Raw genomic sequence first — 13,767 nt, 5'->3', positions numbered from 1 at the left:
ATAAGACAAGGTTTTTTCCCCCAATCAACATGGAGAAAAAGCCTTACATTTGCCTACAAGGAAACCTCACTAAATATATTGTCTATCATTAAGATCCTGCCCAAAGCAGCATGTGTTCAGCAATAGAAGCCAACTATAAAGTTGATTAAATGCAGCCAACACGGAGCATGACTATAAAACACGTGGCCCATATAGGGGAAACAATAATTTATTTTTTTTGGCTTAAGACCAAATTAGTTCTGAATTCCAAATCAACTGAGCCCAGCTCAATCATCAAGTCTGTGGCTCTACCACCGGTCAAGTCTCCTCCCTCCCATACCCATCAGTCTGGGACTTCAGATACTCCCCAAATCCATTGCAGGCATGATGGGAGCCACCACAAGGATAGGTTAGTATAGCCCATCTGAGTAAGATATATGGTAGTGCCCACTGGACTCAGTCCCTCTCAGCACTGACTCCAGTCGTGGTGAGCCACTATACTGCATACATTTCACTGTCCTCTTCACTCCCACAGCTGAGCTGATCTTTTCTTTCCTATTTCCAATGAGCTGTTTAGCCAAGTTTGCTAGACATTTAAGGCTGTTTTTTAACCAGCCTTAAATGTCTAGCAAACATTGCTAAACAGGGCCCCAAACAGCCTGCCAGAATCCCTCTGCTGCCCCTTGTCTCAGCCTGTCACATATGATTAGTGTGGCCCTGCCTTCCATGAGATGGAGCTGCCCCGGGCCTCATGTGCATAAAAAAATTTGGAGGATCCCAGGACTCATAACAACAACACCAGGTTCCAGTCACATACGAAACAGTGCTGAGCTGTGGGGTCACAATATGGCTTGAACTGCTGTTGTCTCTGCTGGGGCCCAACCCAATGAACTATATGGTAAATCATCAGCCTTCTGGCTTTGGAATAATGGCATGCACAGTTTGTAATGTATCCAAGTAGGTACAGAAGTGCTGCTTAAAGTGTATTTATGGAGTACCTGTGCTAAAATCTGCAGCAGTTTCAAAACAGATAAATTGCGGCAATTCTGGATGAATTAAGGCTCCAAGCACCTGTAATTTCCCTATGTGCAAGTTACTACAGGTATGTTTGTTTCTAGGTCAGTGTTTTCAGACTTGCTTCTCACTTCCATGTGCTCAGTGAGAGCAGGATCTGACAGTAAGGCAGGTGGGGGTGGGGAATAGGCTGCAGGTGAAAGAAGTTGCAGGGACAAGGAGCAAGGAGGCTACCTGTCTGACTCCCCAGACTTATTTTCCCTGCTGTAGCAGTGAGAGGGGGATGAAATCAAGGCAAACCTGCAGTAATTAGATTCCATACCTAGAAAATTATATCAAATATCAAATCTAAGGGGGGGAGCTGTGGCAAATATCATCAAAGATAAACTACAAGAACAATAGTTCCAGTCAGTTCCAGGGCCCAGAAAGTCTGTAGACTGTGCAGAAAGTCTGTCTGTAGACGTTTGTGCATGCCTGTACATACACGAATATACAAGTGTCCTCCTGCACACAGAAAATAGGTATTTCTTCAATGACATACAAACAAATACCTTTGCTTATACATTTTTGCACATATTTTAGGAATGGAAAACAGAAAGCAGCATTTGAAAATTTGCCCCCTTTGTTCCAAATGTTTTTCACAGAGTCACATGACTGAACAAGACCTCAAACATTAGACAGTCGAAACCCCAATATCACTATCCTGTAACATTAGGGTTTTACAGGTAAAATACAGTTTACCTGTATTTTACCTGTATTTTACCTGTATCAACCTTATACATGCCCCTACATTCTTACACAAAGCAAAGAGCCACGGGTGATCCTGGAAGTATTTAATCTCAAGCGCATCTCAAGAATCTCAGAGTTAAATAATATAGAGTGGACAGAATACAGTGTCCACTTAAAAAAAAACCCCAAAAAAACAGAAACCCATTTAAAGTTTATTCAGGTCTCCAATCCCAACTGCTGCCACAGTGGCTGCAAGCCAAAAAGGGTCACTTGAGCACAAAACAATAGTAACTAGCAGCGTAAAAACCAAATTGATTCTTTAAGGTGATTTCTAAACTCCACTCACATAACAGGTTTTATCATTGTGGTTTTCCATGCAGAGAAAGAAGCAGAACACGAAAGTAACTTGTCTAGAGCCAAAGAGGGCACGAGCATCTGAGGCAAGACTGAAACTCAGGGAAGTCCATTAAGCACGGTCCACATTTCTTTCCTGGGATTTTTCCCCAGGTGGGAACTGTCTACCCATAAAGCGAACACACTAACACTTCACAGTACAAACCCTCTGGATTCAAAGAGGACCGGCTGTATTGTTTTCTACTAGGAGTGCACTGATAGAGGTTTTTCGGACCAATACCGATATCTGATTTTTTAAGCAGGTATATTGGCTGATAAGAGTCCGATTTCCGATGCAGCGCAGAAAGCTGCCTCCAGCTGGTAAATCCACTGTGGTGGAAGGGGAGGAGGGAGGGAAGGGGTATGGGGGGTGCAGGGAGATCAACCCACGTGCCCCCCACGTGATCATGGAGGGGACAGGGGCTGGGGTCGGGCCAGGCACTGCCAAGCTGGGGCCGGGCGGGGTGTGGGACAGAGCCGTGGCTCCTGGGGAAAGGCAGCTCCTGCTGCTGCTGCTTGCACCCAGGAAAACCTGGGGGGGGCTGGGGGAGCATGTGCCCCTGAATCTGGGCATGGCGGGGTGGGTGGGCTGCAGCTGTGGCCTGGAACTGGGGCTCCTCTGGGCTCTCCTCATCGGAGGGCTGGGCTCGGGGCAGGGGCTATGGAGGGGGTTGCAGCCACCCCAGATTTCACCATAGCTCCCTCCTAGTGCCACCGCCACCACGCACCTGGCGCAGCCCTGGCTCTTCCCAGCTCAAACCCTACCTCCCCCCACGTACTAGGAAGAGCCGGAGCTGCGCTGGGCACACGGTGGTGCTGGGAGAGAGCTATAGTGAAATCTGGGGTGGCTGCAGCCTCCTCCGTAGCCCTCACTCCGAGCTCAGCCCCCAGCAAGAAGAGCCTGGTGCAGCCCTGGCTCCAGCATACAGTTGCAGCCCACCCACCCTGCCCCACCGTGTCCTCCCAGTGTGCAAGCAGCAGCAAGAGCCACCCCCACACCCCACAAGCCACAGGTCTGTCCCATGACCCGCCCGACCCTGGCTGGGCAGCACCTGCCCCTGCCCCCTCCCTCACCATGGGGTAGGGGTTGATCTGCCCCTCCACACCCCTTCCCTCCCCCTTCCCCTTCTACCACAACAGACTTACCAGCTGGAAGCAGCTCTCCACGCTGCTGAGCTGTGTTCCTTGCTTCCTGAGTGCTGCGCTACGGCTGCACACACGCATGGCATTTATCGGCCGAATTATCAGCCGCATCAGGCCCATTTCCAATGCAGTCAATCTTTTTTATATCAGTACCGATCCAATATCGGACCAATGTATCAGTGCACCTCTATTTTCTACTATTAAAGCACAAGGAGACCTCAAGCGGATATACAGTAGTGCCGGCAGCTACTCTGCACCAGGGTCTTCCATTGTGGTGTGGTTCTTATTGTGCTTTCATGAACAAGCACCACATCAAGAGAGCACGTGCCAAGTGCAGCGGCCCTGAGCTGGCATCCAGTAAAGAACAGTGCAGGTGGCACACTTCGTCCTTCCCCCACCCCAAGCCTCTTGGAGCCCATGTGCTTGGGAACCCAACTCTGTTCCAGATCTTGGGCGTCTCGTTTTGTACCACAGTCAATTGCCCAGCGCATGGACTGTTTGCAGAATGGTGTGATTTCCTGCAATAGCATGGTCTCATTCACACGAGACCACAGTTTATTCTGCTCTTCGGGAAAAGGCTAACTGAGAGGAAATGCGTGTCATTTTCTGCACTGAAGCAGAGGTACATAAAAATGGGTGTGCCACAGAGAGGTTGAGGGCATTAGACAAGCCGTGGTAAAGTGCAAAGCACCCAGGGATTGCATTTCCTCCTTAAAGCACTGGAGAATTTCCATCAAGGCTAGTGAGAAAATATACAACTGAATTCACAAGACAGCAGCCTCTGCACCAGAGGCCTAGCTGAGCAGCGCTGTGCCGCGGCAGTACTTCACACCTCTCCAATCCCCACAACACCCGGCATCTTCCCTGCTCTGGCAGCAGGGACGGCAGAGCAGCAGCAGAGGAGCAATGGCTGGAGGGTTGTTGCTGCTGGTGGAGATTTTGCCGCCTCTTTTTTTTTTTTGCTGCTAACTCATGTGTCAAGAGGCCAAAAAGCCCCCAAAAAACCACCAGTTGTCAGCAGCAAAAAAGAGGTGACATCTTCCCCTCCAGCCACTGCTCCTGCACCACCTGAGTCTGATTCCCTGTCCTTCCTGATGCAAATACGTTGTAAGGTGGGGGGGGGGAAAGGAGGTTGGGAGACTGAAGTACCCCCCTAGCTCTATTCTGGTGCTCCCCCCCACATCTGAGGCAGCACCAGGGGCTCATGCCCCCACTTACCCGCCCATCATTTCATTCCTGCTCTGCCCTGACTGGCAGAACATGGATTCTCACTCACCACAGAGGTCTTGCAGACTGCAGATGTCTAGCACTTTATGCATGGACCTGCAGCGAGCACCTGGTCAGTCCCTACAGGAACCCACATACACTGGCTCCATGCTGGGAGACACCATGCTGGGCCTGCTCAGCCGAGATGTGTGAGTTCACTCCTGGGTCTAGGTCTCCATTAATACAGAGCAGAGTAATGACTAAGCCAATGTCACAGCACTACAAGTCCTTGCAAATGACACCTGTGAGCCCTCTGATATTTTGCCGGTATCTGGCTTCCTCCCATCCCGCTTTCCCAAGGCAGCTTTTGTTCCCCCTTTGCAAGGTACCCCACACCCAGAGTTTCTCCAATGCCCCTACTCACAGAACATCTCTCCCCTACACTTGCAGTCACTGCAAAGAGGAAGGACAGTGGTTATGCTGCTGCTGGACCAGGCCAGGCTATGCCCTACCCGCCGCTCTCCCTGCACCCACATTGTGTTTGCCATGTCGTGAAGACATCTTTGAGTGTAGTGTGGTTCAGAAAGATCTGAGCCAGCTAGGGCACCAGTCATGCCAGCAGGCCAGTTGTGGCAGCACAGAGCTCATCTCAGGCAGCCACAGACATAGCCATAGACACCCCAACAGCTGTGCGGGCAGGAGCTGGAGCAATGGCCCAGGCTGGAAAAGGGATGCCCAGCAACAGGGTCTTACTCAATTAACAAAGAGGCAATACCCTTTGTAGAGGAAGTAGCCAGGTGTGTGGTGGGGGGGATGGGACGGACTGGGGAGCTCAAAGCAGAGCTGAGGGGAAGGCACCTCCTTGATTACAATTACAGCTATGCTAACACCAGCCATGAAGAGAGGGCTAAAAGGAAAAAGATATATTTGGTCATATTATACTATGTCTGATCGTCGCTGAATGTCACCTGCTTGATGTTCTTCAAATAAAACGGGGCGCGTATGTTTACTAACAGTAAGCGTCTCTTATGGAAAGAAAAAAAATCCCCTGTAAGGTAGTTTACATTTCATTTTACACACATAAAATAGAAGAATGGGCCATGAAAAAACTAAGGACACATACAAAGGGTGAGATTCTTACCTGTTCCTTCTTGTCTGATCAACTGAATAGATCTGCTTTCTCAGCCAGCTGGTAAAACAGACAGGTTATTTTGAGAATAAGAACAAGCCTACTCCATATCACAGTGTCAGTGATGAAACCAAGCAGAACAACATTTATGCTTCAAATCGAGTCATTTGGAAAAATTAACAAGTATTTTCAGGGCACCCTTCTAGGCCCCCACCAATGTTCCCGTCCTATTTTATTATTGTTCAGTAAATGTTTCTCTCCAAATGTTGTGCGACACAGCCACATGAACAACAGTGGGAAATGACTAAACCCAGCCAGGGGAAACAGGGGAAACAACAGGACTGCAGGGCCCTAGTCCTCAGATGGTGTAAATCAGCTGAGTCCAAGGAGCTGTGCTGGATGCAGTGGGACTGAGCAACGCCCAGCTGAAGAACTGAACCCAAACATGGGCACGTGCGTAGAAAGTAGAAAAATGTAAAAAGAGAGAGAAAAATGTTTTCCCCTTCATGTTTCTCAGTTATTGCACATTTATACCAATCGGAGTTTTTAAAGAAACCTGAATCAGGCAAATTTCAGTTTGAGCAGACAGCATTCCTGCAAAACAGTATTGGAAATAGTGCAACTTGTACAAATTTCTTGCGTAGGGAAGCTCTACATACAGAAACACTTTTTATCCCAAAAAGATAGTGACAGTCTTTCATTAACAAATGTTGAACTCAGTCTATAAATGCAGGAATCCCTTTACTCAGGGGTGCTCAATCCCTGGCTCACAGGCCAGATCCTGCCTGCAACACCATGTCACCACTAAATCCCCCACTGCCAAACTGCCGGACCCGTTAGGAGCCCCAGGCCCTGAGCACTGGATTAGACACCCGATCCCAGCATGCAGGGCAGGGAGGGATGTTGCCAGATCACAGGGCCAAATCCTGTTGTGCAGGGCCAGGTAAGGGCAGTGCCAGGCCCCAAAGACCCAATCCCAGTGGAAGGGGATAGGAAGGGAGGGCGGTGCTGGGCCCCCAGGGACCTATCCCAGCACGAAGGGGCAGGGAGAGGGCTATGCTCAGCCCAAGACCTGATCCTAGCACACAGGATTCATCTGGCCAGCAGACTGGACCAGCCTCATCCCATTCATCTGGGCCATGAGACCAAAAATTTGAGTACTCCTGACTTTGCTCGCTGCCACAACACAAGGGCAGCAGTGCAAAGGAAAACTGTACCATGCAATATTACATGGTCAGACCACAGGGAGAACGACTGGGTAGGACATGCACACACCCTGAGAAAAAGAGGCATGTTACAGAAAAGCATGAGCACGGGGTGGGAGCAAAAGGCCCGTTTTCAAGACCAGGGGGCTCAGCGGGATATTAAAGGTGTGGGGTCCTAAGAAACTCAGTGTAGCCTGAACTCTCTCCAAGGCAGCCACACACCTGAGCAAGGCACTGCCCTGAACATCTTAGGATGGTATCACACACTCACTTACAACCGTTGCAAATCACTGGACTGCTGTGATGTACTGAAGTTAATACATATTATGGCAGGCGTGGCCAACCTGCAGCTCTGGAGCCACACACGGCTCTTCAGAAGTTCATGGGTGTCTCCTTGAATCTTTGCACAAGGACACGGTGCCCACCTTCTAGATGGATGGATGACCTAGCTCTACAAATGGAAGCTGGTCACCTTGCGCTTGTGCAAAGATTCAAGGAGATGCATATTAAGTTGTGCAAAGATTCAAGGAGATGCATATTAACTTCTGAAAAGGTGCACTTGGCTCCTGAGTGGCAGGTTGGCCACCCCTGTATTAGGAGATAACCCTCACCTAAAAAGGAGAGACGTTTGAATGCCACGAGGGCATTTAACACATGGTACCCTGCTTGAATGTGCATCTGCTCACATTTTAACTGAACCTAGTAAGTGTTAAAGTTGAACATGTGACTGTCTTAGATGTCCAAACCCAGAACCAGGCCTGTTTGTTAACAAAAGGGAAACCAATAACTGGAGCCAAATTCACTGCAGTGGAAGCAGCCCTACTGCCACAAGAAACTCTGAAGTGGCATACACTTATACAGAGTCTGATCCTGGACTATGATCTTTCTGACCAGCATGCTGACAGTTACTCTTTTAGTAAGGGATGGACCGCTCTACCTTAAACATCCCTTGCTAGACTTTTGCCATCATATTCTAGATGAAGCATCTAGCTGTCACGTGTTTCTCAGAAATGAAGGGTAAAAATTCCACTTTACCTCTCTGTGATTGCAGGTGTGGGAGCGCTCATAACCTCTTGATGCAAGATATTCAAGCCGCACAGCCATTTATCAGTATCATCTTTAGAATCGGCTGAAAAAGATGAATATGCTATGAGGAACATCGACACCAAACAAAGACATAAAACTCTGATGTTCAGATAAGCCCCAGTGTACGAAACACAGTGGTTAACCAGCCCCTTTGATAATGTTACTTCAGAGTTTTATGCTGCCAAGGAAATATTTAGTTAGTTTTCATAACTTTTTTTTTCTCCCAAAAAAGTCCTGCTGGACCTGTCAAAAGTGCCTCTTTTCAAAGGTTTGCTCCTCAGATCATATGAAGATTCATAGCTTCTGAGATGCTGCTGCTGACCTACCACTACGCTCTCACTATGACATTTTTCTGTTTCAGTCTTCTGCTTCCAAAAGTGGCCGAAGTAGACACGAGAGCATCCTGGAGTCTCCTTCTGCTACAGAAAGACCGTGCAGCTTGTGGATGCTATAGATCCCATTGTGCTAGGCTCTAACTGTAGCCTTTGACGCTTCTGCATCACCTGTGAAATAAATTTTGCAAGCAAAGAACTGAGTCTACTCTGCTATGATCACACCACTAAGAACTGATTACTCTGGACTGAATTAATTGAACTGATTTATCTTGTATAAGTGCTGTATGCTGGAATCCACAGTGCCTGGGTGACAAATTTGTATTAAAAGTAAGGGTGGTCTGCAAACTTCCTTTCCCCTCCCCTCATTTCACTGGGGCAGGATCTGGAAAGCCCTAAATTAGGGGTGTCAAACTTGTCTGGCCCTGCAAGCCAGATGAGCAATACAATATTGTCCACGGGCTGGATGAATGGAGCCAGAATGGCTCCGTGGACCCCAACCCCTTCCAGTCTGGGACCTGGTGGGAAGAGGCCTGACATCCTAGGCACCTGGCTGCCGCCACGGAAATAAGCAACGGTGTTGGGCCTCTTCCCGAAGTGCTGCTACAGCTGTGAAGGTCCCCATCCTCCCCACCTCCCCCCCCGTGAGGCTGTAAGCTGGATGACCTGGCTCTACAAGTCGATCTGACCCGCAGATCATATATGTTTGACACCCCTGCCCTAAAGCATTCAGTTCTGACATCAAAGCTTTTCTTTACCCGAAACAATTTCCCTTCCAACTGGTTTCCCACCCGCATCTCCAATTCAAGCCATCTGCGCAACATCCTGCAAAACAAAAATGGTCTCTCCAAAGATGCAAGGCTATGTAAGTTAAAAATATACTTTTAAACAATACTGCGTCCCCCGTGACCCCGGCTAGAGCCTGGCTACAGATCTCAGTGGGACTTGCTCACAATTAGTTACGTTTTGGAGAGGAACAGGCACCACCCAATGCCGATCTCACTGTTCCCTGAAGGCAATTTTGCCCTGAAGAAAGATAAACTTTTCCCCCTTCAGTAACAGTTACTCTGTATTGTTCTAACAAACAAGGACAAAGTGTTTTAACAAAGGAAAGGATTTCCCCCTCATTGAAAATCACATTAGTCAAGCTGCACTATGATTTAGTGTTATGGAAACATAGCTCCTGGTACAGGGCATGTTTTCAAAATAGTGGCAAAGGTTAGTTTTTGACAACAGCAAGAGAGGAAGAAAAAACAGCAGCCTTCAGTGTGGTTGGCACATTTATATTTAAAGCGTGCCGACCGCACTGCGCGTTCTCAGTCTCCAGAAACAGGCTGGACTTCACCTCTCAACTAAAACATCGAAATGTGCTACCTGGGACCCAACTATCACAAGAAACCTCTTTCCAGCCCCCAAGATCATGCATGCCATTTACAAAAAAAAAAAACCCCTACAGTTTAGCGCAACAGTGTACGTGCAATTAGTTCAAGCATATAAATAAGGCATTTGCTTACACTATTGGGAAAGTGCATCAACTACAAAGCACCTCGATTTTACATCAAAAAGGCACTGCTCACTTCTCTGCTCGGCTGGGAACTTCTTTTTAAAATGACTTGAACTTATTGCAGCTTTGCAAAAAAAGGTGGTGCTCCCGAATGGGACACTACTGGCTTCAACAAACGCAGAAGCAAGAAAATTACTGCACTACATAAGACCATTGGTCCACATAGTCCTGTACAAAGGAAGGTGCAAGGATGCTTCATCATTAGAGATGTTTCTCTCTCTTCTCTTATTTAAATAACCCTTTTCGGCAATTCCGGACAATCTCATTTTCCATAAAAAATAGCCGATTCTAGTCTGAATCTTTCCAAGCTCTTGGCTACACAGCTCTCCTGAAGCAAAGAGACTTGGGTTGTGTAAAAAAGTCTCTTCTTTAATTAGTTTTTGATTCACTGCCTTTCAATGATTAATATTTCTTTGTTCCTATAGATGAGACTTAGTAAGTCGAGTGACATACGCAGGCCTAGCATGGCACCTCAACCTGTAGCTCATCCGTTACTCTAGTCCTTCCACTTTCCTAAGTAGAGAGACATTTTCTGTCACGTGGAAGTTTTTGTGATTTGGCCACACTGAGAAAAGTCATAGCTGTAGCTCCAGCAGTCAGTGTTACCTGTGACCCACACTAGATTGAAACTCAGGGGTGAAATCCAGGCTAGCCTCCCCCAGTGTCAATGCCAAAACTTCCAGTCCCTTTAACAGAGAAAATCTTTCATGCACTGTCTTCAGTGTTGAAAGTCTCAGCTGAGATAATTAACCAGAAAGGGTTTACACATAAAGAAAGAATGCTAACAGTGTGTCTACACATTTTTGTGAATCTTTGAGGCCTTGGGAAGCTGCAAGCACAAAGAAGTAGGTTATTAAAAATATATCCAGAGGCTACTACTTATTTTTTGCTATATATATTGCTTTCAGACAACCTGTCTTGCATCAACTGGCAGGCATTTCATCATTCCAGAACATACAGAGACGAATGTCAGGCGGAGCAAAAGGCTGATTGCCACAATGCAGACATCTGAAATGACCGCTTCATAAACTAAGCAAAATGATCAGTTTAGACAACACAAGAGAAGACTTTGTACCAGCTATTTTAAAGCTTAAAGTACAAAAGCTGCCACTCAAGGACATTAGTGGCAGCAGGGGTAAAAGCATTCTTTCTGGTTTTAAACACTGAGCGAATACTAGGAACGCCATAACCTTTGCATTACTGCTCCATCTTTGCATTATGTTCCTAGTCTGCAGGGTTCATTGTCTATGAAACAAAAAGAAAAGACTTACCTGCTAAGCTTAATGTGCAGAGAACAAATTGGGTACCATAAAAAATAGTGAAGCAATGTTCATCTTTCTGCTTTGCTTTCCCACGCTCAAAGTCCTTTGAATTTTTCCCTGGGCGAATTTCCTTTATTTCCATCAAATCCACTGAAAAGAAAGAGAATGCGAGTCACTGCACCCTGTACTTGCATCATCCCAAAAGAGCCCACTGCAGGAGGACAAATGAGTATTACATTATTATTATTATTATTATTATTATTTATTAAGATCATATTAACCACAGATTACAGGTTTCACAATTCTCCAATTTGGAGCATACAACTTTTGTAAGATCATCTAAACATGCTAATAAAGCTGCCACGCAGGTCAGGCCAGGGGGTGGGAAAGGGAACAGGAATATGACTTCTTTGCCATAACTTGTGTGACCACAATTGTCTCTACTGGATAACTCCCATCTAAAACCTTGACCATCAACAGTTGTTCAAGCAGTTTTATGAGCGGCATTGACCTCGATAACTGATCCAGGATACACGTCACCAACTCCACCATGAAAACTTAAACGTTTTGAGCAAACCTATGCTCTTACAGTGCAGCTGGTTTTTTTGCTAAGCTTCACTGTAACCATTAAGACACGTATCAACCCCTCTCTGCTTAAATCCAAACAGATCTCAGTGCTTTAGTGTAACCTTTATTGTGATATTACTTGTATTACTTCCCAAAAAAGAGCACAGATTCACTTTCAAGAATCGTGAAATGGAAACGCTGCTCGGATGCACGCTGTGGAGTCAGTCCTGTACAAGTCCTCATGCATTACTCTATAAGTCTGCATAATAGTTGAGGCAGCACTGAAATAGAAATATGTGCGTTTGTGCGATAAGATACTTATTAGAAAACTGAGGAAGTGGTTTTATTCTTCCTGGACTGGACAGAAGCATACATGGCTCTTCCTACTTTTGACAGGTCAAAAGCTATTGGTTACAAGTTGAAGAGTGGGGAAAAAACTGCACAGCTGCTATCGAAGTGTGTCTATCAGATCATAAAGCATCAGAGGAAAGTGGCTGGGGGGTTCTGCGATTCAGTGATCTGTACCATATATTTTAAGATGAACATTTTGCTGCTAGTAGATGGTGGCTTATAAAGCACAGTGACAAATTAATTATAGTTTTCACAGAGGAAGAGCTACCCCCACCCCACATTTTTCTTTTTTTTTTTCTTTTTAACGCTGAGATATGTGGAGTGATGAATTTGTATGTGGTTTGAGTTTTCAGGCTGGGAGTGCAAGGAGTTTTATCAGCAAAGCCTGGAGAATGCAATATTCCCACACCTAGGAATGCCTTGTGCTCGACCTGTTACCCCAGGCCAAACTTATCCCTGCGTTGGGTAGTGTTTATCCTGACAGATCAAGGGACCTTCCCAGCTCCTGTAAGGGGCAGAGCCTAACTGTGAAGTGCTGTGCAGCGTAGTACAGCAACCCCGTAGTTCCTGACCCAGGCAGAATGCTTATTCCCTCGGTTGAGCTTTTGCCGAAATAAAGGCTCTGCACCCTCGCAACCTTTCTGCTCTCTCGCATACAAATAACCTGGGGAATATCATCCTCCGAGATTTGCAAGCTTGGATGCCTAGCTATGCAGCCTGTATTTTGGAAATGCCCCCCTACTGTCTGCACCGGACACAGGGGCCGACCCCTACACGCCAGAATGAATGATCTCCCATCTGGCATCAACGGCAGAAAGGCATGCAAGCCTGCGGCAGAGCGCTTCAGCCTCCCTGTTCTCAGGCAGCAAACCTCTAGAAACCAATTTGAAAGGGGAAATTGTGGAATAAGAAATCACCCACAGACTGGATTGTGTTAAGTACGGTTTAAATAGGGCCGGCATATTATTTTCCCAGGACCTGGGCTTGTTTCTGTGACTCCTTTGTTCCCAAGCTTTATTGCCTGCGTGTTTGCTCCTGCCCCTTCTTCCCCTCTCCCCATCCCTACCTTCTGCTTTCCTATTCAAATGTCTCTCTCCTTTTTACAGAACCTTATGACGTGAACTTCAGCCCACAAAAGCTTGTTGTACATCTACCTGAGTTAGTCTATAAGAAACAAATCGACCCTGTCGTCTACTTGACTTCAGTCTAACTCAGCTAACTGCGTCTCAGCACCCAGCACCCAACAACTCTTAGTGACTGCTCTCAGCCCTCTGACAATCCAACACCTTGCTTCGGTCCTCCGGCCACGTTTAGGTCCTCATCCTGAAAGACCCACGTCCAGAAACTCTGGTCTCACTCTACAAGCCTATCACATTTTGGCAGAGACAAGTCAAAATGCGTAACTTCGATCTCATTGAAAAGTAAGGCAATGGGGAAGCATTCATCCGACTTCCTACATCCTTACAGGGTGTCGAACACCCTCCCCTAAGACCTACAGCAGAGATAAAAATAAAGTTACACAAGGCTAATTGTTGTTGCCATTTTGAGTGACTATTACCTCATACTGACCTCTATAACAGACACAAAATTGCTTAATTTGTTCTCTCCATTACACGCACACACACACACACACACACACACACACACACACATGTACTACTTCCTTTCTCTGCATACCCTTTCACCCTTTCCTTCTTGTGCTCTCGATGCATGTGTGTGCATGTGTGCCGGGATGGACTACGGGTTTTATTGCAATGACTCTGTTTTAAATGTGTTCGTGTTGTAGTAAGCTTATGTGCCTCAGTTT

General features: G+C 46.7%; 1 protein-coding gene across 3 annotated transcripts in view; it reads right to left on the bottom strand.

Moving 5' to 3' along the window:
- The window catches only part of PLCG2 (phospholipase C gamma 2), an 84,717-nt gene that overhangs the window by 47,581 nt on the left and 23,369 nt on the right, over window positions 1–13,767 (bottom strand). For all 3 annotated transcript variants that reach the window (XM_059713900.1, XM_014609279.3, XM_019488222.2), the window contains exons 3-5: window positions 11,052–11,192; window positions 7,834–7,927; window positions 5,606–5,653 (exon numbers count right to left, since the gene is read on the bottom strand). In XM_059713900.1, coding sequence (XP_059569883.1) covers window positions 5,606–5,653; window positions 7,834–7,927; window positions 11,052–11,192 — 283 coding nt within the window. The remainder of the gene's footprint in view (window positions 1–5,605; window positions 5,654–7,833; window positions 7,928–11,051; window positions 11,193–13,767) is intronic.

This window comes from Alligator mississippiensis, chromosome 10 (assembly GCF_030867095.1).
Source record: "Alligator mississippiensis isolate rAllMis1 chromosome 10, rAllMis1, whole genome shotgun sequence".
NCBI lineage: Eukaryota > Metazoa > Chordata > Crocodylia > Alligatoridae > Alligator > Alligator mississippiensis.
This window is presented reverse-complemented; position numbering and strand designations above follow the sequence as displayed.